Here is a 27040-nt window from a genome sequence, read left to right as displayed (position 1 = left end):
TATAAGACAACGATCCAAAACTCAAACCAAACAAATGTCATGAAGCCGCAAAATTTTGAAACGTAATTTTAGATTTTCCGGTCATCATTTTATGACTCCGGATATCTACCCCAACTAAACTAACCGCCATCTTGAACATTGAGACACCATCTTGGATGTTCTGGTATTCATTTTTGGACTCTGCACCTTAAATCACATAAAATAGTCGCCGTATTGAATTTTGGCATGTCGTTTATGATTTTCTGGTTACCAGTTTTGGACGAAGACCGGCATTCTTCCCCATTCAAACTATTGCAGACCTTGTGAAACAGCGCACAGCTTGGGTTTTCTGATTACAAATTTTGAATTCTGGACATATTTTCATACAAAATATGCCCATAATGCAAGAATTGAAAATCCTATAAAATAGGCACTAACTTGAATAGTGGGCCATTATCTTGGACTTTGGACCGCTATCTTGGATACTCTGGTGGACTCCGAACATAGTTCCCATACCAAATACACTTATTTTACATAGTTCTAGAGCTCAAAATTCCTTAAAACAGCCACCATCCTCTGTTGACGCGATCAAATTCTTATTTTTCCATTCAACGTTGACCCATCCTGCTATAAGTTTACACCTTAGGAATCTGAAATGGTACGATTTGATGAGATCGCTTTACTTTTGTCTATATTTTGTTCTCATATATGAGAACTTAGACCTATTCGTCATTGTTGTTTATACCTAATGTTTATCAGGTCATTAAACAAAGCCACGATTTAATTTTTCACATGAACGTTGGTTCTGCTACACAACAGCTAGTCTCTAATGTGATCTAAGGCTATTTTCTTGCTAACCGTTCATTAGATTATCAAAAAAACTGCGATCTGATGTGTCGTATGTATGGGTTTGGTTCATTTTTTGGCCACTTCCAGCAGGACGCCTAGAACCAGTTTCGGAACACTACCGGTTCAGATATGATCTGAGACTATTTTCCTGCTTACCGCTCATCAGGTTATCGAAAATGCCGTGGTTTGATGTGTCGCATGCATGGGTTTGGTTCACTTGTATATTTGGCCACTTCCAGCGGGACGACTAGAACCGGTTCCGGAACACTACTGGTTCAGATATGGTCTGAGATGATTTTCCTGCTCATTGTCCATCAGGTCATCAAAAATGCCGTGGTTTGATGTGTCGCATTCATGGGTTTGGTACAATTGTATATTTGGCCACTTCCAGCGGGACGCCCAGAACCGGTTCGGGAATACTACCGGTTCAGATATGGTCTGATACTATTTTCCTGCTTACCGCTCATCAGGTTATCGAAAATGCCGTGGTTTGATGTGTCGCATGCATGGGTTTGGTTCACTTTGATATTTGCCACTTCCGGCGGGACACCCGGAATCGGTTCCGGAACACTACCGGTTCAGATATGGTCTTAGACTATTATTCTGCTTACCGCTCATCAGGTTATCGAAAATGCCGTGGTTTGATGTGTCGCATGCATAGGTTTGATGTATTTTCATATCTGGTCCCTTCCTGGGGTATCGTTCCGAAACACCTAAATGGCCATATCTCCGGAACGACTGAACCGATCCGAACCATTTTCAATAGGAAACAATGGGACCAGATTCCGCGTGGAATGAACCGTCGGTCATTGAAATCGGATGAGGTTTACTGCCAAAAAGTGATGTGAGTTTTTTTTGTACACACACATACAGACACACACACACACACGCACACACATACACACATACATACACACACACAGACATCACCTCAATTCGTCGAGCTGAGTCGATTGGTATATGTGATTTGACCCTCCGGGCCTTCTATCAAAAAGTCATTTTTGGAGTGAACATATAGCCTTTCCAGTACACTTAGTGTACGAGAAAGGCAAAAAATGATATTTGGGAACTTTGATATTACGCAGAAAATTAGCTACTTGAACTGGAATGCTCTATTCCAACTGCTGTTTTCTTAAATAAACATAATTTCCAACAACTAGACAACGCAACGGTTCCGGGAAATGGAATCCATCAAGCAGAAGAAATTCTATTGTAAAAACAGTCTTTCAAATAACAGCGCGAAGCAAATCAAGATGAACCTGGGGCCGCTGGCTGGCGCCGTCCAGGTTCATTAGAAAAAGTTTACATCACCACCTCGGACGATGCCGGGAGCGAGCCACGTGTCAGCAAATTCTAGAGCTCCGGAAAGAACATGAAAAATGAGCCCCATCATCCATCGGTCGGTCGGTCGATGGGGGTGGATGGAGGAGAGTCAGTCAGTCACTGCAAATTAGAGAGCACACCTATAACAAGCCAGCAGCGAGTGTACCGGCTGGACCGGCAATGGGGTGCTCTCATCTGTCAGAGGATGAATCTCCCCCTGATGGGCAGTAAAACCTGGTGCGGGCGGTCATCAAAGGCACACGCGCGTCATCAACAATATGGTCTCGTCGTCGACAGGGTCAGGTCAGACGGGTGACAAAACAGGGTAGCTTAAATTTTGCCCAGAGTTTTCGAGTCCAGACGATTTGAGATTTAGATCTACAGCTTTTCTAAAATGTGTGCTACTCTAAAGCGTCGCCGCCGCAATTTGTTACTACATGACGGTGCAGATTTTAAAATCTTATGCCAGCTGCTGTTCAAAGTTGGGGCATGGTCAAAAATTGCTCTCCAAGGGACAACGACGACGCGACGATGATAGACAACGATGATGACAGGCAGGCAGACACGCGCTACCGCGGCCTTGCTATACAGATGGACGTGGCGAGACTTTACAATCGAAAGTCACGCTGAAATGGGTTTTCCTCCAAGCCAAAGGCGTGTGTCCTGACATCGTTGAGGGTCGTCGTCGTCGTCGTCGTCGTCGTCATCGTTCTTCCCTCGCAGTTGTGAGTCGGCTTATCTGGGGAAATTGGCGATAGATGCATGAATGAAATTTTCGTCGATTTTTTCTTCTCCTTATATATTGTCCTTTGAAACTAGTGAGGGTGTAGGAGTAAGTAGTGGTAGCAAGACACGGCATAGAGATAGTCTAGAATTAGAAATCATAAATAATAGATTTGTTTTGGCGATTTTGGCAGGATCCTGTGGATTAATGTTTGTCTGGAGGTTACACCGAGTTATTTTTCAACAATGCTGACGAGACGTTTCAGTCGATTAGTCGTAGCTTTTGTTAAAATGTGTCGTCTTTGTCGTTTATGTTAACTATAACAGATGGTAATGTCAGTTTATTTTGCTGATTACTCGCTCATAAAAAAGCCACAGTTTCTAATTTCTGACCCTAGGAAGCAACTCTGGTAGAGGTACATACTTCGAAAAATATGCGAGATCGATCTTTTTTTTTTTCTTTGACATTATTATAGAAATCATACGCGTTTGAAAAATTACCATAAACCTTTAAAAACCACCGAAAAAAAATAACCACTCTGTCACTCTACCGTCACCATAATGACAAATTGCCTTCCGAAAGCACATCGCTTTTTACTTGAAAACGTGTAATTTCATTTTTTCCACTTGAAAATCAACCAATGCAGCGAAGAGGGAATTTTGGGAATGATCTATGTCAGAGCTTTAATTAGGAAACATGGTTCGCTAGAACAGGTCTTGCTCCTGGGCTTTTAAGGTGGGGCCGAAGGCGTTTCCAAATAGCCCAAAAAAGGGGATTCCAAGGGGCTTCACGGGCGTTCTGGCAGAGACACCTTGAAACACCACGAGAACCCCTGGAGCTCCCCTGAAACACCCTGAAACTCTCTGAAACGCCCCTGAAATCTCCTGGTACCCCTGAATCTCCTTAAAACGCGCAAAAAACCCACTGGAAGTCGCTGTGACAACCTGAAACGTTCCTAAGATCCCCTAAAGCCCACCTGGAATCCCCATGAAGCCGAGCCTCATAAAGTGACCCTGAGACCCCTGAGACCCTCTGGAACTCCCTTGGAATCCCATAAACCCACTGAATCATCGATGTACCGCTCTAGAACCCCCTTAAAGCCTTACAAATTCTCCTGAACCGCCCCTGAGATTTCCAAGTAGTCCTTTGAAACTCCCTAGAAACCCCTGAAACATCCCTGAGGCACCCTAAAACAGCCCTGAAAACCCGTCTGGCCTCCATGAGATCCCCTTAAACGACCCTGAAGCGTCTTTGAGACCTTTGGTGCCCCCTTGAAACTCCATGAAACATTCCTAAACCCCCTAGAACGCTCTTGAGACCTCCTGGAACCCATCTGAGACCCCATTAAGTTCCTTCTGGAAGAGACTCCCGAGACCCCCTGAAATTCCCTGTGGAACCCCTTGAAACTTCCAGAAACGCCCCAGACAACTCTCTGATACGCCCCTGACCTCCTGAAACGTCCTTAAACCCCCCCTCTGTTTTCTTCTAAACCATGGGGGGAAATTCTGCTCAATAGATACCCGGACAGATGATCCAGGTAGTGTGAGGTATAGGCCGTCTTCAGCAACAAAAGTAAAAGCTGGAACTACTCTCTCCTCAACCCAATAAACACATTCCCATGGTCGCTAAACCCTACGTCTCTCCGGAACCACCAAAAAGGCATTGCTTCAGAAAGGGGTTGGTGTATATCGCACCCTCAAGGTTAGCTGCGTATCCTGCAGCAATGAACATCGATGACTTGCTTTGGAGAGTCCACCAAGGTAGTATACTGGCGCTTAGCCAGTTTCCCGAGTGGTCCTCACCACTCCCTTTGTCCTCAGAAGGCGGGAAGGGTCAACCACCACGCCCGCGCCCAACTGTCTTGCAAGCATCAAGCACTGATACTAGCATGCAACGCGATTTGACCTGCCACTCAGGCCCTATCAGCTATCACCAGAAGGAGTTGCTGATAGTGGTGGCGCTACTTGGCCTGGCTCTCACTGGGGACCCCTTTCCAATCGCGCGACTGACGCCACAACAGTAATACTACCAGGATGTACTCCGTCCACTTAATCTCAGTAAAAGACGATGTCGACCGCAGGGCACCGAGATGACCTACGTGGCCGACTCCGAACTTCGGGAACACCTCATGTAGAGCGTGTGAACTAGCCGTTGTCCGAGTCAACGCGCCACCTCCTTTGTAGTTCCAAGATGATGTGGGAGATAGCCATGGAAACGGTTTCCCAAGCAAAATCATCCCTACACATCCGCTAGACAAGATTATCCGACGTTGTGTCCTCCCCGTATGTGGCAAGCTTACAGTCACGCATTGAGCGAAAATGCTGGCGAAATGCGCAAAACGTGTTACCGCAACGATGCAGATACTGTCAAAAGCAGCCATGGCCTGAAAAGACCTGAGTCAGGTAGAATGTTACATCCCCATTATAACCCCTAAAACCCCCTATAGCTCCCCGTAGACCCCCTGGGATGCCCCTGACACCTCTGAAGCGCCCTTTAAATCCCCTAAAACTCGCTGGGATCCTCTGAAACGCCTCTGTGACCCTCTGGAACTGGGTGAAACTCCCTGAGACCCCAAGAGCACCCAAAGACCCCATGAAACCCCCTGGAAACCCCAATGTCCTTGAGACCCCTCGAGACCACCTAAAACTCCTCTGAAAACATTTGGTTCCCCCTGGATCCCCTTGAAACGCTCCTGAGATCTAATAGTCTCCTGAAATCGATGAACAAGTGATGTGTGCCTTTCTGTAGCACCTGCAGGATGCCAAACATCTGGTCCGTTGTAGCACGTTAACCTATGAATCCAGAGTGATATTGCCCCACGAATTCTCTAGCAATATGTGATAGACGGCGGCAAAAAAAATGGGAGTGCACCTTGTAGGCTGCGCTTAATAGTATAATCACGCGGTAGTTTCCGTAATCCAACTTGTCACCCTTTTTGTAGATGGAACACACGGTACTTTCCATCCACTCCTCCTGTAATATCTGCTCCTCCCGTATGTTGATAATTATCCAGTGTAGTGCTCTCACCAGTGCTTCTCCACAGCATTTTAGAAGCTCGCTTGGTAGTTGATCTGCTCCCGTTGTTGGTGGCCCTAACTAATCCTCTCTGGAGCCACCAAATATTGGTGTCAGCACAATCATCCAATTGGCAGCACGATTGGTGTGGTGTTCCTCTTGCAGTGGGATTTGACCAAATACTTACTGAATCCAGCAGCACTCTTGTCCACAGCTATCGCGATGATGAATCGGAGATGATCAGGATGACGAAACCCATAATCGAGTCACAGTACCGTTGCGGTCTTACGATCTTATATTCCGTGTGTGCCAAGCAACAGACTAGACGGAACGCGTTACTTTCAAACAACGATACTACTCACTCAGAGTAGGAGGTTCCAAAGGAGAATAGGTTAAATCAAACGAGCAAACCGTGTGTGATAGCATTTAGGTGTTTCTAGACTCATGCCAGCGTTCTCGCATTTGGCTTACCAGAGTGAGAAAAAGTTTGACCGAATCAAGTGATTAGAATAATTTAAGCTTCGCAAGTGCTGGTTTCAGGAATTTGAGTAGCAAAAAACTTAAAGCCTGTATCCGCAATAATCGGGACACAGAAATACAGCTATAACTCTGCAATAGATACATTAAAATTTTTCAAATTTGGCCTAATAACATCTTAAGATGTGTTCATTTCAGCTACAAAATTTCATGTGAATCGGTGCAGTACTTTTTGCTGTATCAAAGAAAGAGTCGAATGTGCGCCATTGAATTTTGTACAGCCCCTAGTTTTGCTTGTCAGTGCTGTCACTTTTGAATTTGGCAAAGGAAATGGCTGAAATTTTGAACACAAACCTCTCAATCTCAATTTGTTGCATGGGCAAAATTTCAAAAAAAATCGATGCACTATCAAGAATTTTATAGTCGAAACATGTATTGGGACTGAACGTGATTTTAGCCCCTCAGACAGCAATTAGTCAGCAACCTTTATTGTTTCGATTGTACTATCGAAAGTACTATACCAATAACCACCAAATTTTGCAGACATTATATACATGTAATCAACTACCTTCTGTGAAAATTTCATGAAAATTTGCAGAGAAATTTTAAAGTTATGAATAGGCGAACATCGCACATGGAAAACACGAAAATTTTTCACTAACACTCACCTCTATTAACACCAGTAGCTTTCAAACCAATTGATCAAAGTTGATGAAATTTTGCAAAAAAGTGTCTCTATATATATCAAAACTGCTAACGAAATTTCATAATTATCATCACAAAACTATGAACTGTAGTGTAAAATATCCATCTGTTATGCGAATGAAAATTGGTCATGATTGTACAAAATGCTTAAAACCACGTCTGTTTGTTTTTCACCCACAGTCAAAAGTAATGCATCGATTTTTATGAAATTTGGCACAAATAATAAACATACAACAAAGAGTTCTCAATCAATTATTTGGCCAATTTTACCGATTCATTACAGAGTTACAGCCTTACTTCTGTGTCCCGATTATTGCGGATACAGGCTTTATCCGGGAGGTATCCAGTGTGGAGTCCAAAAACAAAACTGGCCGTCGTCGTCTTTATTGATCTTCCTCATTTATAGTTGCAGAGCCTATCAAAAATTGCACATGATCTTTTCTGAAAGGATGGTGAAATATCGTTACGATCGAACACTTTTGGTACGTGTATTAACATAAATATATGGCGGCAAATTCTAGAATGATCTTTCGCGGTTACATGGTTTTACATGTTTCTACACGTAAAATATTTTCTTCTCCCAAGAGAAAATTGACACGAACATTCCTGAGCTTTCTAAAGCTACAAGCAATTTCTAAAGCTACATGATTTGATTGTGTTTGTACAGAATTTCGTCAACCATTCATATTCTATATCATATCATGATGCTCAAAATCAGTCGAGTCCCACTCAGACGCGTAGCCTTTGCTTCGTTATGCTGATTAACATTGTCGCCTTGCTCAACGTTTATAATCGTGGGCCCTATTTTATTGTGGTACGTCATGATTGTTTAATTTTATTGGGATTTTATGATGCGGCTCGCTTGGTTAGGTGTTGGAAAGGAATTCGTTCCGAATTGTGTGGATTGAAATGTACTTCATACAACTCAAGCGATTCCTCTTCATTCTCTTGAAGATCAAGGGCCAGAAGTCTTTCATCTTCTGCACGTACTCCTAGATTTGCGCCACCTTCGGTGCTTCCAATGTAGCCATTAAGGTGCTGATCGTAGTACTGCCGCCAAGCTCGCCCGTGAGAAGATTCCCGTGATTGTCTCGACACATGTCGGCTTGTGCCACAAAGCCTCTGCGCAAGCAGTTCAGCTTCTCGCAGAACTTCCGTGGGTCCTAAGCGTGGTACAGCTCTTTCACGTAAAATGAAGTTTATGACTAGGTCATACGTACTTTAATCGATCAACGCACCTACACCATACCATACCATTTAGGTGTAGCTGTCTGTATATGGGAATTCCTTCCAAATATTTATAACAAAATACTGTCTAACTTTCAGATAAAATTGTGGAAACTTTTACCAATTCCATAATAGACTCGCAGTTATGGTTCTAAGTAGTTTGTCGGGTTATAATACAGGGTATTTGATCCAGTCGGGAAAGGGATCGTTATATTTTCTTCTCGTTTCAGAGAGCGAGTAATGGCGCTCAAACCTAGGCTTTCGAGCCAGAACATAAGGGGTTAAGGTGAAGATATGACGAAGCCACATCCTAAATTTTCAAGAGCACAAATCTGAAGAACCAAATGGTCGTTTTTGCTGAAAAGTTGATCGATAGGTCACCAGTGGGTAATCAATCGATCAACTTTTTAGCGCAAACCGACATTCGTCAGATTTGTGCTCTTGAAAATTGGCTTCATCATATCTTCACCTTAATACCATAAATACCTTTGTCCCATCTCAGGAAGAAGAGGAGCCCCAACGGAGTGACATTAACTTTCTTAGCAACGTCACTCCCAACGTTTTTGCTTCACATTTATTACACATACGATACGGAGCGGCTGCCGAGATGTCGCCGTTTCATAGTTCTGTTCAATTGTATTCAATAACGCTGCACAGTAGGCCTGGCCGCTTCAATACTTGTAATACATCTCCGATGCCTTGCAAGTATTGATAATGACAAGAATAATGGTAGAAGTAGTCGATTCTATCGTTTTCGTGTCAGAGGTCTCATACAAAAAGTGTGACATAGGGGGGAGGGGGGTTGAGAATGGACATTTTTTGCGTGACGTAATTTATGGACGCTCCCTAATGCAAGTTAATCACAATAAAACATCAGGATATCGCTTACTACGATGAACATACCAAATGAAAATTGATTTGTATTCTTATGCGACTTTCCAGATACATCTCAATACGTTTGAAAAAAGCATCACATGCGATAAAAATGGTCCCTCTGCCGTACATTTGTGCGATAGTAACTTAAATTAATACTTTGTAAAATGTACTGCGTGCATTCTTATACGACTCTTGGATATCTGTAATCAGTCGTTTCTATGATTCGGAGTCGCAAAGCCTATGCCGGATCGGATGTCCCTTAAGCAATCTTCAAGTGTAGCTGCGCCAAGCTGTTACTCCGTTGGTAGGACCACTGCTAACTGCTGCGCGTAGTCTTGAGCTGAGACGAGACTCGCGAAGAGGAAAAAAAGCAACGTCAAATGCAGCCCAACTGAGCTGTCAGTTGTAGCCCGTTTGATTACGTTACCTAAAACGAGTAAAGTATTGCTATCCGAGATAAATTCTGAAGCCAAAATTCACTCCGAGCAGCATTTTCTTCTCCTGTACTGTCAAAAATAAATTGAAAACAGAATATTCCAATGATTACTTTGCTTGGCGATTGTTGGCGATGCAAAATTTCACCTCAACATGATTTTGTGCGTGAATGGGATTCAGTCACACTGCATGTGAAGTGATGCGGTCACGTACGTGTTTGAACCACCAGCCCAAAACATAATGTCAACACAGATAGGAAGAAGAAAAAAATAACAAAGTGGAGAAAAAGAGACCGTCTTCGCGAGTCTCGTCTCAGGTCTTGAGCCCCTTTTACGTCTCGCAGCCACTCGATGTTGAGCCACGGCGTTCGATTTCGACGCGTGGTAATAAACGTCGAAAGTTTTGAGGGCATACATACAGCGACTAGGTAGTGATCCGAATATATATTCTCACTATATGTGCGATGGAGCTACCACCTTGGGTTTAGCTGGGCGTGATGCCGGATTTCTTGCTCAACTGCTGAATGCCAGAACAGATGCTGTTTGAGCCGTACCTTCTCAATTTAGCTGACGTCAGAAGGACAACCGTGTCCAGGCTGCACTGCCAGCTAAGCACACAACTTTTCTAAGGACCAGAGCTGTGTTGAACGCTCCTTGTCGTCTCACCATTCTACTGTCTATCTACTTATAGATAGAAGTCAAATTTGATATTTCTTTGCATTACGTACGTGTTGCCTTAGGACCGTGCTCACGCAGGGCATGGTTGCAAACGATGGTCGGAGCAACGATAGCACAGAAGTTCGTCAGAACTCCGAGTAGAAATAACATACCCAACTGGTGTAACGAACGACATCAGAACGTGTATTTTGATTGAACCTACATACTTCTGCTGTTGCTGTTCCGCGCAGATGAATGCATGTGTGGTTGATATATGTCTCTGTGTTGTCGCGTGGTTTTCCGGTTCACTGGAGCACCAATCAGGCACCCGGGCCGACGGTGGTTGCCTATCTCGGCTGAAACTTGTGCATGTCGCTGTCACTCCATGGATCCCATTCAGCTCACTGACGATGACGATATAAGGATGGCAGTCAGTCCCGCACCCAGTAGTGGCTCCCGCCAACTGACTGTAGGAGCGGCAAAGAACTAAATGAAAACTGCATCAGTTGAAAATTAACATTTAAAATTTGTGTTCGCAGGAGATGGGGCTGCTGTCAGCGAGCTAGTTTCGCGTGATTTGTGAGGTACAAGCGCAACAAGTTGTAGTTGTTGTAATGAAGGATTGCATGATGATGTAGTGCTGAAATGTTTCCCGAGCTGATGAATGTTTGGAGCAAACAATGTATATTTTTTATTCACGCAGAAAAATAAATTGTAAACACAATTAAATTCTAGTTCAAATCAATCTGTTTTTCAGTTTACTATAGCGACAAACTGATTTCTAGTTTAAACTGAACTGTTCTATTGTTTGAAAATACAAATATTTTCATTTATCGAAATTTTTGACAGTTTGTTAAAACAAACAGAGATATGGTATTTTCAACATGAAATAATGGATTTAATCGACTGCACTTTTGCCACTAACAAACCCGGAATGTGATTGTGTTGGTGACGGCGGCAACTGTGGTAGCTCGGAAATCCATTTTTAGACCGTCAGTAAGCGGATGGGGAGAAGACCGACTAAAAAAAAACAAAAAAGGCGAAACCGATCAACTTTTTGTGGATGTTGTGTGGGTACCTGCGCGTTATCCATCACGGCCAAAGCTGCACTTGGAAGTTGTCGTGATGGATTTGCTACACCTTCATCGTTGTGGCGATGTTGGGGTAAGCATTTTATAGATGTGTGAGTGCATTCGGACCATGTTTATGGTTTTTATTTTGTAGAAACAAATGAAATTTTTTACATTATATGAAATGATGGTAATCGGTTGTTTTTATCATAAACTCTAAATGAAAATGATTAAATATAACTTTGGAATAAGTAAATTTTCAGTTTGAAAATCAACCATGCGCCATTTTTCTGCGCTCTTCTAGATATTAAGGCCTTTACGTTAAAATTGTAAATAACAATATTTAGCATCACAAACAAGATCCCGTGTACACATTTAATCTCAAGTGACGTTACCCATACGCCCTTATTTGATTTAAAAGTCGAGAATAGTTTACTTGTTTTCACAAGCTTACTGTAGCACTGACAAATCACCCATGAAACTCTTTTCTACAACCGATCTTACAGTTTCATTGTTTATAACTTTACGTGGTTGCTTCCTCAAGACCACGCCACTTCTACAGCCGCAACTAGACCTCACAATTGAAGCTCCGGTTCTCGAAACAAAGGGAGCATTATTCCGATTCAATCTGATTGTACTACCTCGAACAGCACGCATGCATTTTTGATGACCGTAAGGTGTAATCCATTTTGCGTTCGTTTTCCACCGTTAACCACACCCACCTCCCTCGCGACTCATCCATCACCGCACCGTTTCACCGAGTTCGTTGCTTCAACAAGGCACTACTTTTCCGCATCAATAAATGATGGAAGAAAGCTTTGAATCGATTTTCCGTTTTGGTTCCTCCCATCTGCACTTGCACCACAGCCAGCAGCACCCGCATTCTCTCCCTCATTCCAACCACTTCCAAGGAAATTTCAAGCATTTTCTCGCTTCACTCTCTAGAAACAGAGCAGAGCACACATGTGGCAAATTGTTGCGAAAAAGTTTCCCTGCAACCAGCAAGCAAGACAGGATCGAACTTTGCTCTTAACCTCAACCGCCGCGCAACGGAAGCAGCACTATTCTTACGCTGCAAAAGTCGAAACTAAAGTCAAAGTCATCTTCCTCTTCCTCGCGCTCCGTTTATGATGGTTTATGGCAGGTACCGACGACGACGACGACGATCGCCCGCAAGTAAACTGCAGCGAATGCAGCAGCCAGTCAGTAGCGGCAATCAATTATCCTTCCTCGCTCCCCCTGGCACCAGCAGCTGCAACTGCATAGCAGTCAGCCAACTAGCAGGAAGTTTGGCGGAAAGAGATTTGACATAAAACAGTTTGTAATTTTTCGGTTTTCCCATCATATATTTCATTTTGCCTCCCCTCCCCCCAGGTTCGGACGCGGGAACCATGTTGTCTTTGTTGGCAGAGGGTTTGGAGGAAATAGTTGGAGTTCTGCCGCACTCTTAGCACCGTCGTCGTTATATTTACGCTGAAACAATTCAAGTATAGGAGATACCAGTTCAAAACGTACCTATAGTTTGTTTTAACTATAACTGGTGCCAGAAAAAAATCTTGTGAGTTTGCTTAAATGTTTATAAGGAAGTTTTATGAGAGATTTGTGAAATAAATCTTACAATTATTCCAAATGTCATTAAGCTGAGAAGCAGGTTTTGTTCCAGTTAGAACGTCATGCCCAGAAAAATGAGAAGTTTTAGAAGAATCTCTAATGGACTCGGAAACTCGGAAAAAAAAATCTTGGAGATTTCCTGAAACTCCGATAGGATCCCCAGAAGAAATCTCGGAAGGAATCCTAGAGAAATTCCTGGAAAAATCTCAGAGGGAGTATCTGCAGTCCCCCAGGAGCTCTTTAACGGATTCCTTCCATTCATTCCTGGATTCTTCCAGAGATTTCTCCCTGTATTTCTCCACAAGTTCTTCCTTGGATTACTGCAAGAACTCCTTCTAAAACTCCAGCAGGGATTCTCTCCGGGGTTCCTCCAGAATTCGTACAAGAATTCCATGGTTAAATCCTGAGATCAATACAGGAAATCCTTCAGGGAATCCTGAATTCCATTATTCCTCTAAGAACTTCTTCCGAGATTCCGGATTGCCGAGGATAATTTTGACAGGTATTTCATGAAGAATTTCGCGAGAAATCGCTTTGGAATTTTACAGAAGGAATAGTTGAAGGAATACTTGGAAGATTTCCAGGGAAGAATCAAAATAAGAATTCCTGACGAATTTCCTGAAAGAATTCAGGGAGGAATCTCTGAAATATTTGCGGGAGCAAAGATCTAGATAATTTTCAAAATAAATCTCAGAAAGATTTCCTGACGAAAGACCCGGAAGAATTTTACAGAAAATCCATGGAAGAATTCAGAAATAAATAACAGGTAGAATTAGTTCTTTAAAAAATTCCAAGTTATATTTTTGGTAAAATTCCAGAACATTCTGGAAACTATGAAAGAAAATTCTGGAAAAATTCCGAAAGGATTCCAGGAATTTCATGAGGATTTCTTCAAAGATTCCTGTGAATACTGCTTTGAAGAATATTGAGGAAAATTCTTTAAAGATATTCAGAAGCAATTCCTGGAAGTTTTCCCGGAAGAATCTTTTGAAACACCGTGAGATTTTTTTTTTGGGATTTTATAAGTATCATTTTTGGAGAAATCATAATAAAAATTCCAACAACTAATCTTCAGAAGGAAAGAACAAAATCTGGAAAAAAAATTATGGAAAACATTCAACAGGCATTCTTGAAAAATTCCTTGAAAAAAAAATGGAAGAATTCCGGAGTTTATGGGAATAAATTTCTGGAAAAATACCGGGATGAGTCCTGTTTAGATTTCCATTTAAATCCTTTGAAGGGATTCCCAAAAAACCGAAGATTTGTGAAAGGATTACTGTAGGAGCTTCTGGAAAAAAATCGAAAAAAGCCAGAAGGAAAACTCTTTGGAAACTTTTCGAGTGTAATCCAATGTCGTAAAAAGCACTGATAATCAACAGAAATCTCTAGAAGATTTACGGGAAATGCCGCTGAGAATATACCAGAGATTAATTCTTGTAAACGTTCCAGAAGAAGTTGTATGAATAATTCCGGAACATGACCCTGGAATAAGTACGGACGGATTTGTGAAGGAATTTTACTGAGAGAATTTTAATAGGGAATCTTTTGAAAATTTTCGTTATTTTTTTTTTATGAATCCAAAATGCATACTGGTATAATTCCAGGGCAAATCTCCCATTATTTAGTGGCCACCCGTTATAGCTTGTATTTCCAAAAGCTGGCTTCTTAGGCATTAGTAAGGAAGATCCTACAATAATATCAAATGACATTTTCAATGATATTTTATGTTAAATTTCGAAAAAAAAAAACTGGTGCATCTCTAGACTACAATTTACACATAATTGTACATTGCAGCATACAGGAGGGTTCAACAAGACCATGCTGAGGGCCCATAGAACACTAAGCTGAGAAGTAGGCTTTTGATCAGTGAGGACGTCACGCCAAGAAGAAGAATTTCAAGAGGAATCTCTGAAGGAGTACTAAAAGGAAACTCGGAAAAATTTCTGGAGAATTCTCGGAACTCCTATGGGAGCCCCGGAAGAAGTTCCAAGAGATACCGCAGAATGAATCTCCGCAGGAATCCTAGAGAAACTCTTGGAGGAATCTCGGAGCGAGTTTTTGAATGTTTCCCAGAGGAAACTCCTGTGAGAATCTCAAATAAAATTGCTGCAGGTGTCCTGAAAAAAAAACGGAAAAAGCTCAGAGAATAGCCAAGGAAGCAGCTCTTGGAATAATCATGGAAGGCACTGGACCCAGTGGTAATCCAAGTTGAATTCAATGTTGAAAGTAGAACAAACTCCAGGAGGAAGATTCGATTGGGAAATTATTTATGATTTTTTCAGAAGTTCCATCTAGGATTGCTTCAAGAAGTCCTCCAGAGATTCCTCAAGATATCCCTTCCGGGGTTTCCTAGTAAATTGCTTCTGGAATTTCTCAAGAAGCTACTCCTAGGAGTCCCCCAGGTCTTCTCCTACGGGTTCCTTTTATTGTTCTATCCGGTATTCATCAAGGATTTTTTATGAGATTACACCCGGAGCTCCTTCTGGAATCCTTCCACAAAATTCACCCCAGATTTCTTTCGGGATTCCTTTAAAAGCTCTTTCCGACCAATATTCAGCTGTCATTTTGTTCAGCTACAAGTAACAATAACCAAGCATGTTTAGCTAATACCCTTACGATTCAGCATTCTTTGTTACTTGAGAATTCCTTAAGGGTTTCCCATAGATTCTGTTAGAAATTTCACTGAAAATTCTTACATAAATTCTTCAAGGTTGCTCTATAAATATGTTCAAGGTTTTAATTAAGCAATAGTCTATGAATTCCTTCCAAAATTGCTCCATGGATTCCTACAGAAACTACTCTAGAAGTTCGGTCATAAAGGTCTGAAAGGTGTCTTTTAGATGCTCCTTCAGTGACTCTCTTCAGATATTCCCTTAAGAACTTCCCTCAGAATTCATTTAGGTAGAATTCCGTGGGTTTCTTCCAAAACTCCGATAGGGATTACATGAAAATTACTTCAGAAATTTGTTCAGGCATATCTTTGAAAAGTTCAACATAAAATGTTCAGGAATTGGTCTAGGGATTCCATACAAAATTGTCTCAGGAATGTGTGCTGGATTATTTTCAAGAAGTTGTCCAGAAAACCCAGCAGGAATTCTTCCAGACATTTTTGCATTATTACATTAAGTGATTTATGCAGGAATTTATCCAAAGATTTCTGCAAGAGTTCGTACATAGATTTCATCAGGATTTCCTCCAGATATTTCTCCAGCATGTCCAGAGGATACTTATGGATTTTGCCACGGATCCTTTTGGAATTTTTTTCGGATCTAACACATTAACGGCAGGTTTGTTCTCTTAATCACAAGGGGTTTTTTCGGCCAAATGCCGAACTATCCAACTTGCTTGAGAACGATTTGAGGCCAAACTTAAAATCAATAGGTTTCAAAAATCCCTCCATAACGAAGAGAACAAAACTGCCGGGTATACCCTATTTTTAAGGAATTTCTACAGGAACTCCTTTAGAAATATCTCTAGAGTTTTGTATCGGAATTTTCGAAAAAGCTTATTTACGCTTTTCTCCAGGTTTTCTTCGCGTTTCTACAGAGTTCCCTCAGAAATAGGTTCATAGAAAGGCTCCTTCCAGAATATCATCAAAGAATTTTATTCGAAGATTTTTTTTAGTAATTTTACCAAAAATCCTCGATATACTTTTCCAAGAGTCCCACCAAGAGATACCCGGGGAGTTTATCCAGATATTTCTCCAGAAAGTTCTTCGGAAAATCCTCCTGGGACTCATCCATGAGATATTCTTCTAGAGATTCATTCAAGAATGCTTCTAAATCTTTCTACAATGATTCTTTCAGAAATTTCTGGTCGGGCTGCTAGTGAAATTCTTTTAATGATTCCTTCAAAAATATCTCAAGAAGCTTCTTCAGAGTTTTGCAGATTTCTTCAGGAATATCAGCAAGGGATGTCTTTAAAGTTCTTCCATAGAGTTTTTCAGAAACTCCTTTTCAATTGTTACTCAAAAAATCTTACAGTGGTCACTTCGGGATTTCGAAGAGTTTTTGAGAAATTCTTTCAGGGATTCCTATAGAAATTAGGAGTAGGGGAGACTGGGTGGACTTGATCGCTTTTCTTAAATCAAACCATCAGCTTTTGAAAACTAATGCAATGCACAATTAAAATCACTTGTAGCCAAAACATTGTCGTTTATCCAGATGTAGTTTTGGAAAAAATATGCTAGAAGAAAACTGTTTTTGATTCCGAGAAAATATAGAGGGAACAAGTCTCCCCAGGGATCAAGTCTCCTCAGTCTTCCCTATATTTTGAAATTGCTCCTACGGTTCAACCAAAAATAACTCCTTGGATTCCCTCAGAGATTTCTCTTCAAAAATGTCTGCAGAAATCCCAGCGGTTATGAGGCAATTTTTTAAGAAATCCCTTAATTAAATTTCTGAGAATTGCCTGGAGAATTTTCTGAATGAACTCTAGGAAAAACTCCTAGAGATATCTCTGGAAAAATTCTATCAATTTCTGAATGGAGTAGCGTAAAAAATCCCTGAAGGGAGAACTTTTTGCGGAAACAAAAAAAAATCGTCGAGTCAAGTACAAGACACTGAAGACGACCTTACAGTTGAGGTCGAAATACGTATCTGTCAAAGGATGCAAATTCTTAGTGGAATTAAAAGGAACAGTACTTAACGCGATTTTCTTTTTTTTTTATTTAAAAAAAAATCAGTAAGGATTTTTTAAACAGAAATAAAATTTCTGAATTTTTTTTCTGTGGAATCTTTGAAAGAATATCTGGAAAAACTGGAGAACCCTCTGCAGGTTGACATAGATAAATTTCTTGAAAAATTCTTTTTCTCAGAAAAATTTAAAAAATGTGTCAATAAATAAATTCTGTAGGAGTTGCTGAGAGATTCTTCGGAGAAATTCTTGAAGCGTCACCGGTAAATCTCAGAAGAAAGGTTCAAATAAATCCTGAGCAATCCCTTGTGGGATACTTGGAAGAACTTCTAAAAAAAAACCCCCTGGAGGAGTTTCCTCTAGGATCTCTTGAGAGTGGCAAGAGGAATTTCTTAACTCATACCTGAGAGAATCACCAGATATATAAATTGAAGAAGCCAGATGCAAAAAGGTGTAAGTATCAATTTTGTCGATTTTGAGCTGAACATATAAAAAAATTCTTCAGATTTCAATTCTTTAGGAACTTTTTAAGATTTTTTTAAGGTAATTGAAAAAAAAAAATTAAAAATTGGAGAAAATTGGGTCGATTTTGAATCTCTATATATTTTGTTTGGGACGAAAAATTTGTGAAAAAGTTTAAAAGTCATTTACTCGAAAGTGGGTTTTTGGCACTTACACCCCTTTATTTCTAATTTACTTAATTCATACATGACGTAATCAACCAGAAGTAATTCCAACAATAATTTCTGAAAGAGTTCCTGAGAAAAACTATGATTTCCAAAAGACAAAGTCTAGAGTTATTTCTGAAAAAATCTCCGAATCTCATCAAATTAAAATTGCACCTTTTGAAATTTTTTTTTGTGGAATATCCCAGGAATTCTTTCAAATAATTCCACAGTAGTACATACATTCAGAGCCCTACACAGCCGAGTGGAATCCGTCTACTGCAACAAAACTGAGCCATGCAGAGTTCAAGTCTCAGCTCGATCGATTTTTTTTTTTTTTAATTTCAAATAAATTGCACGGATGAAAGGGCTCAAAATAAGGTTCAAGATCAAAATGATTCGGCGTGTTGTGAAACACTCTCCTATGCATGTGCAAAGTGCAACACAGTACCAGTACCAACCGACACAGGACGCCCTACCAGGGTGCAAAGTTTGTTCCTCCCCTGCTGCTGGTATTCGGCCAAACAACGCAACGGCTGCCTGCTGGCAACGAACAGGCGAAAAGTTTCACTTTTACGTGCTTGACTTTTTTCTTTGTTTTGACGTGGAGCATCTCGCTTCCATTCAGATTTTGGGCCACTACAGTGTGGCGGTCTCATCCGCTGTTCTTATAGTAACGGTTTTGTTGGAACGTCAAACTTGAGAATGGGTAAAATGTGCACACGGTTGGTTGTATGGATTTTCTTCCAGGATTTCGCGGGAACTTGGAAAGAAAATACCTAAATTCAATATGGCGTTTTAAGTAGATACTAGCAGTAAATACTAAGATTTAGTCCATCGTTCATGTATAACTTCCTCTATGAATGTACATGATAAACTTCATGCTTTGGTCATGCTAAGATAATCTTCAATTAACTAAACTAAAATAGCAAAATTAAAAAAAAAATCAAGGAATATTCTTCTGAAAAGCATAAATAAATCTGTAGGTAGAAAAACTCATTTATAACAAATTATGTGTTCTGTTGTCATGTTATCAAATTGACTAGAATTTGATGACTTGATTAATGGTCATAGCCTAATTGATTGCCCTACTCAACTCTCCATTAAGCCCTTATTCTGCTTATCACAAAACGAACACGGGAACCACGTCACCAACATGAACCAATCAATTAACTTCGCAGCCATAAATATAGTTGAATGTTCGTTGTTTGGCACGTGATAATTATCACATGCACACGCACGTTCCTTTAATGGGTTCTTCGCTTGGTTGACCTTGCCGCAACAACGGGGTCTTCGTGTTCATGGTTCTGACGACACGGGTCTATCTCCCCCGCGGGGGTTCCGATCCGGTCCACCGGAAAAGCAATCTTTTATTATTACCTTCACTTGATGTTGAACACGTCGAATCGATTTGCGGTCGATTGGAACAGAACCGAGGAATGTCAGCCTCATCTTCCCCTCATCGCCCACCTGTTACGGCCGGATCTTACCCATTCCGATCGAACCCATTGTGTCTCCGGGAAGATGAATTCGATTGGCATTCCAACACGTTTGTGGTCTTCATTGGAATGGACCTGCTCAAGACGCCGACGATGATGATGATGATGCGGTGTGGATGATCAAAGCTATTCACCACATAAAAGAGATAGGAAGGAGTTCTTTAATTCTAATCCGATGGCTTTTCTTGTGGAACTGGGAAAATGATCGGGAGCTTGTCTACGAACAAAAGACTAACTTCATATGGTTTTAAGCTTATCGTAACAGCAACAGACTACGGATGAGGAAGCATTCTACCGTTGCTAATTGATGCTTGTTGACTGAAACTGTAAAAGAAAACTTTCTGCAAGATAGTACATATGCAACCAAACAAGTATAAGAAACTAACTCAAACACGAAGTTTACTCTCTGGTTCATTTTGAAAGAGATTTCTGAGCTAAAGCTATGTTCACTTAGAATCCGGAATCATGTCAAATTTTCTAGTGACGCTCTCAATGAACATAATCATCATTCTTTTACAGCACTCTGATCATATACTAATCCTCTTTAAATGGTGAAAATTTCATCGATTTTCTTGCAATGAGTGAAAAGTTATTTCAGATTGAAGACAAGAGGAGGAAAAAATCTTGCACAAACACGTTGAAAATTTAGCGTGGTCAGGTATGACAGTCGCGAAAAATGTTAATATCGTCAAAACCATGATGTGTTATGTGCACAGATGTTGTTAACCATGGCATAAGGAAGTGTCCTCGGAAGAAAAAAGCTTGGGTTCATTTATAAATCTGCTTTGAATTTGAAGATTTGGCAAGAAGTTCGAACTCTGGGCATGGTTTTTTCGCAAAAAATGATGAGAACCAATTTATACAAGGATGACAGCCTCAAGAATCGCGTGCTGCTTTTCAAAAACGCACACAAGGGATATGTAGAGGTTTTACCTATTTTGATGAGCTGCCATGACAGCCGGAGACGTTCAGTGGTATCGTCACAGATGGGTAGTATTTATCAACGAAAAAAACACTCAAATTTCGCGTTTTCTCAATTTGAATTGCCCCTTATTTCGCAATAAAAAAAAAAGTTTGGCAATTTTTCTTCGGAATCCTAGTCAGACTAGTCAAGGCACTCAGGACACTGCATAGATGACCTGATTGTTGAACAAACGTGCGGAAAGGGTTGTTGCTAAAATTTACCACCGTTGTGCAGATTTTTAGAGAGGTCAACACTGAAAAAGTGAGAAAATGTGTGAAAAATAAAAATGAATAATTTCAATGATATTTTTCCATGAAAGTACAATAAATAACACAAGTTTACAAAATAAAACGAAAGTCGTGAACTTCTGTCAACGACCAAAATTTTTGAAGCACAATTTAGTGCTGATTTCGAAACCGACCTTCAAAAAATTTAAAGTAGAACAGTTTTTGAGATTTAGCTCAATATCGAGTTTTGCAACTTTTCAAAATATGTAATTTACTAAAATTCAAATATATTGCGTTTTGTTCAACCAATTTTAAATATTTTTCCATAAATTAAAAGCTGAATACAATACCATTCGGTCATCTGAATACAGGTTTTGCGTCAGATTGATGAAATTCAAGATATTGGCGAGTTTTAGGGACGATCTTCTTAAATTTTAGCAAAATTCCCTAATTTTTTTGAAGAAATGTATTTTTTTCAATAAGAAAAAACCAACTTAAAAATTCTTTCTCGACGTTTATTTGACGTATCATATGTAGGCGAGTTACAGTAAAAAATTCAGCTCAAACGGAGCATTGATTACGGAGAATGAGGTGTGTGAAGTGAGCGACGTTGCTTAAAAATAGAACAAAAATCGATTTCAAATCATCAACCTTGTATGGAAAGTCGAAAAATTTTCCGCTCTACTGTAATTTTTTTCCTTCGCGTTTTCGAACTCAGGGCATGATTCTACACCAAAAATGATCATCAGCTTACCGAGTTCAAAAATGCTGTAAACTAGTGTAACCTTTGTTTTGAGGGCTTCACCTTTGATGTTTGTTATTCCATCCCTAAGATACACGTGATTTTGTCATTCCGGATTCTAAATGAACATAGCTTTATGCGTGTATGAAATCATTCTAGAAGGTATGTGGCCAGACTATTCCTGTTAGACTGCTGATACGGTTCAGGATCTATTTATAATTAAAACGTATGCTTGTGCTTGTCACAAGATATAAACATGTAAAAATCATCTATTTGTAAAGAAAACTATGAAAATGCTCATAGGAAACTAAGCTGTAAAGTAAGAAGATGAAGATGAACAGTTGAACATTAATTCTTTACTAACTAATGTAAAAGAAAAAATAGCTATTGAAAACCTTTTCATTAACGAAACCCGAAAACTCATCCCTGATCTACCGCACATACCTATGTAGTTCCACATTTAATAAATACAAAACCATCAATACCACATACTCATATCTCGATTCCCTTGCCCCTGTTTGAATCATTCCTAGACCAACAAGGGATAATTCTCCAAGCAAAACAACATTCGAGGACTCTCTAATGTCCTCTCGTTCCATCGTGCGCCGAGCATCATCGTAACGCCTTTGTTTTTCCTAGTTCTTAATTGAAGTGTCATCGTCATCTAATGCACTAACGTGCCTTCTCTCCATCTCTATCTCTCGCCCCCAACTAGGTTATCCAAAGGTGGTGACACCATCCGGACCCGGAGGCTCAATAGTCGGACCATCGAGTGGTTCATCCGTGAGCAGCGGAGGAACAGTTACCAGTGGAGTCGGAACGGGAAGCAGCACAAACCTGACAGTGGCCGGAGCTGCCGGTGCCACCTCAGCCGGGGGAGGATCCGGTGGCGCAGGTGCAGCCGGCAATGTCTCTCCAATGCGTCGGCAATCGTCCGCTCGGGGCTTGGACACGTTGGTACCCCCGGGCCGCACCGGTTCCTTCCGGGGTCGCAACTCACCCAATCCGACATCGCCAAACAAGCCCTGCTTCTCAGTGTGGAAGCGGCGACCCTCCTGGCCAGAGGTCGAGATTAAATCATCGTCCGGGTAAGTGTTGTGCCCACTCCACAGTCCACGTCCACACCATCGCACCGGGGCAAGTGGAGCGAGATTTTCTCTCGGCTTGGATTTGTTATGTTTGAAAATGGCTCAATTCTATCCAACACTAACGTGGATGGGGATACGGGGAACATGAAACCACATTGGATCTAATTGATGATTGTGTTTATTTTTACGGATGGACGATTGTGTTCGTTCTGGGCCCTGGGGTTGGGCTCTGAGCTGACAGCACCCATGTTAGATAAACTGACACCTTTAAATTGCGTTCGAGAACCGACCATTGTTGTGGTAGGATACAGGAATCGGTGTGGTTAGTGTGAAAATAGAAACGTCTATTGAGATTACTGAAAGAAATAAAAGTAAGCTCAATTCATCTCTGATTGTTACCATTAAAGCGTTCTTCCAAAAAGTTCACAAATATTGCTTCTCACTGAAAAATCTACTGAAAAGGTGCAATTTTAGTATTCAAAATCAGGCCCAAGTCCAAGTAACCGAAAGATTTGCGTACCATAAAAGAATGCAGATTCAATTTCCGCCAATTTTATGATCACTTTTATGGAGCTTTATGGCTGCTTGAGAGGCTAAAGTATGCTCGCGAGAATCTTCACGCTACATAAAGCTCCGATGACTTCAACTTCGCACAGATGTCCCAGCAAGGCTCATTGTTAGCCTCTTTAGTGGCTAGAAAGCACTGTGAGTGAAATCCAACTTGAATCAATACACTGGCGGCAACTAGGTTTGTACACTTGTACAATAGTGCAGAAAACATTACATTGACAAATATATCTTTAGTAACGCAGCTGTATGTGAGCAGGCTATCCCGCAGAAGAATCCGGTTTGTCGTGGTGTAGAAACTTTCAAACACGATTCACAATAGGTACCAGCAAACAACAAAAATGTAATGATTCTGATAAATGTATTTTAGGAAGATGCTCGAAAAGCTTTGGTTTATCATGTAAGAAGGTTCAGAATCAGAAATTTACTGATATGAAGCAGCTACTGAGCAATTTTCAGTAAATCGCTTAACTCGTTAAATACCCTTTTAACTGAACATACACAATTTTGCATGAAAAAAAATTCAATAGAAAAACTGAACCTTGTATTGTAAAAGTACTTTTTAAAACCATGTTTTTACAATAGAAATCAAAGTAAAAATAACAGTACAAAACAATATGATCTAACATTATCAACCGTACAGTGAATTGTAAATGATTTTTTACAAAGAATTGTATATGTCGAAAAAGTCATAAAATCATAAAATATGCCGCATCATGATATCATGACTACATGTCGTATTATCATGACAGAAACGACAAATATCATGAATTGTTTGACCTCGCATCAGACTTCGGCGTCGTCGTTGGCTGTTAAGCGTGCTAGCAGCGCAGTATTAAAATAGTCCGCAACAGCCCATTCACTATTGTGTTGTTTCTTATTCATACCTAGAAGTAAATGCCTAGAGCCACGGTAGGCATGGTAAAGCGTGCTGTCGTGCGCTCTGTTGCTTTATACTGTCCGTACTGCTTCCCCTATAAAAGGGAAGCCCCAAAATGTATTGATTGTTAGTGTGCTATATCATATCACCGCCGTGTGGAGCACTGCCACACGGTGCGGTGGTGCGAATAAACGTTAGTATTTTGAATCTGCGTACTTCCTCGTCGTCTGGAGTCTCGTCGGTTAGAATTAAAAGTACACAGCGTAGGGCCGTAAGACATCCTGGCCGAAACATGAATATTTTTTACAATTTTCATAAAAAAGTCATGGTTGCCAAAGACGTTACGAAAAACCTTTTCTTGTTCACCTGTATGCAATTCTGGAGTTTCGAAGAAATTCCAATTTTCCGGAAATAATTTCACTCATTTTCCACAAATTTCTCCTGTAATTTACCTGAAATTTCTGCTTAAATCTCAGAAATATTGCCTGTAATTTCCCGGGAATTTTCTCTGGAATTTGCTTAAAATTTCTCCACGGAATTCCCAAAAATTGTTTCTGAAATTTCCCTGAAATCCATGCTGGAATTTCTCAAAAACTCCTCCATGAATTTCATACATGGGAATTCCCGGAATTATCCTGAAATTATTTTCTGGAGTTTCCAAAATATTCCTCCTGGATTTTCTCAGAAATAAGTCTGGAGTTTCGCTGCGATTTCCCAAAAATTCTTCTGGAAGTTACCCAGACACTTCTCCTGCAATTTACTATAAATTACTTCTGCAATTTCCTAAAAAAAATCTCATTGTATTTGTCAGAATTTGCTTTTCGAATTTCTTAGATTTTTTTCTGTTGTTTCACAAAAAATCTTCAGTGGTTTTTCAGGAATTTCCCAGAAAGTCATCTTGAAATTTCCTTGAAATTTATCCGGAAATTTCCTAGAAATCCCTCCAGAATATCCACAAAGAACGTCCTGGTGTTTTCCAGCGTATCCTCCTATGATTTCCCAGAATTATTTTCCGGATTTTCTCGGTTATTTCTCTAGGAATTAACACAAAATTCTTTCTCTAGTTTTCTAGAATTTCTTCCCAAAAAACCCTCCCAATTTACCAATATTTTCTTCATAAATTTTCCCGAAATCCCTCCTGGAATTTCCTGGAAATTTCTTCTTGAGTTGCGCAGAATTTCTTCTAGGAATTTCCTAGGAATTTATTCGAAAAGCAACCTCTAATTTTCCTGATATTCATCGTAAAATTTCCCAGAAATCTCTTCAGGAAACTCATTCTAGAGTTTACCTGATATTTCTTCAGAAAAAAAAAATACAAGAATTTTTATTTCTAGTTTCCCACAAGTTTATCCTGTAATCTCGAAAATTCCTCTCAATTGTCCAGAATGTTTACCTGCGGCTTCCCCAAAATTTCCAAATGCCGAAATGTCCAGAAATTTCTTCTAGAATTATCTCTCTAATAAAGACAAATCAATCAATCAATCAATCTAGAATTATCTAGAAATTCCTCCTGGAATTGCCCAGAAAATGCTCATGGATATTGTCAAAAATTCGTTCTGGGCTTTCCCAGAGTTTGCTCTTGGAGTTTTCGAGATATATATCCTGGGATTTCCCAGACCTTTCTCCTGGAATTTCCTAGAAATTCCTCCCGGAATTTACTAAGAATTTCTTCAGGAACTACGCAAAAAAATTCTAAGAATATCCCAGAAATTTTTCCGAAATGCATTTATAAATTTATCCAGAGATTCATCCAGAAATCCCTCCAGGAATTATCCCGAAATTCGTCCTGGACTTCCCCAGTATTTCTGGAGTATTTAACCTTATCGAAAATTGTTTCTGTTGCTCTCCAGAAATTTATCTTGTCTCCTTATTTCTAACTCTTCCTTCAGATATAAAATCACCCACGTCAAAGTCTGGATAATATTTGATTGCATTAATAGTTAAAGCTTAGGCTCCCATGCCGCACCAGCCAGATAACTGGATTTTGCAAGCTCAGCACTATTTGTGGCAACACATCAAGCGCCATGATGGAACTTTTCCGAGCGCGCTAAGTGTTGTTAGACCACTAATGTAGTTGCATAAAGTAAGTGTTCTGCTTCATAAGTAACAATACAGCGTATTTAACCATTATTGCAACATTTGATGCACCCGTTTGACTAAAGGTTGGAACCAGCTTGGAATACATAACAAACTTTTGCGTTGAATTATAGGGTTAACTCAGAGTACCGCTCCAACGGCATTGGGCCTGAAGGGTAATTTTGGGACAAAAATCAAAAACCAGTGTCAATTTAAAAACTAACGTTGACGGTTGGCCTAAGTGGTTCTCAGAAGTGGATAGAATATGATGGGTGTGACTTCATGTCAACCATACGGTGTAGAAAAAAAACTCCGATTTGGTTAACATTCCATTCAGAACAAGTGGTGTAAATTTTATTGTTAGCCGCACCATAAAAATCCGTAATTTCGATGCTTTGTACAAAAAAAAACTGTGATTAATTGCTGGTGTCAGTGTGTGTTGAGTAGTTGTTTTGAAAAGTAGCATGAGTTATCTTGGTTTTGTGTGCTATTTTGTATGGGAAACTTATTCGTTCGAGCTGTTGTACAAATCAAGCATTTCGAAGTAGGTTGATGCACCCGTTCGACTAAAGCTTCGAACCAGCTTGAAATACATAACAAACCTTTGCGTTGAATTATAAGGTTAACTCAGATTACCGCCCCAACGGCATTGGGCCTGAAAGGTTACTTTGGGACAAAAATCAAAAAACCTGTGTCGATTTAAAAACTAACGATGACGGTTGACCTAAGTGGTTCTCTGAAGTGGATAGA

General features: G+C 40.3%; 1 protein-coding gene across 1 annotated transcript in view; it reads left to right on the top strand.

The window, feature by feature from the left end:
• Positions 1 to 27040, top strand: part of LOC109410364 (BAI1-associated protein 3) — a 400368-nt gene that overhangs the window by 123547 nt on the left and 249781 nt on the right. The window contains exon 3 of the mRNA XM_062854498.1: positions 22395 to 22767. Within this exon, the coding sequence (XP_062710482.1) occupies positions 22395 to 22767 (373 nt within the window). The remainder of the gene's footprint in view (positions 1 to 22394; positions 22768 to 27040) is intronic.

The sequence above is a fragment of the Aedes albopictus genome, chromosome 2, assembly GCF_035046485.1.
Source record: "Aedes albopictus strain Foshan chromosome 2, AalbF5, whole genome shotgun sequence".
NCBI lineage: Eukaryota > Metazoa > Arthropoda > Insecta > Diptera > Culicidae > Aedes > Aedes albopictus.
This window is presented reverse-complemented; position numbering and strand designations above follow the sequence as displayed.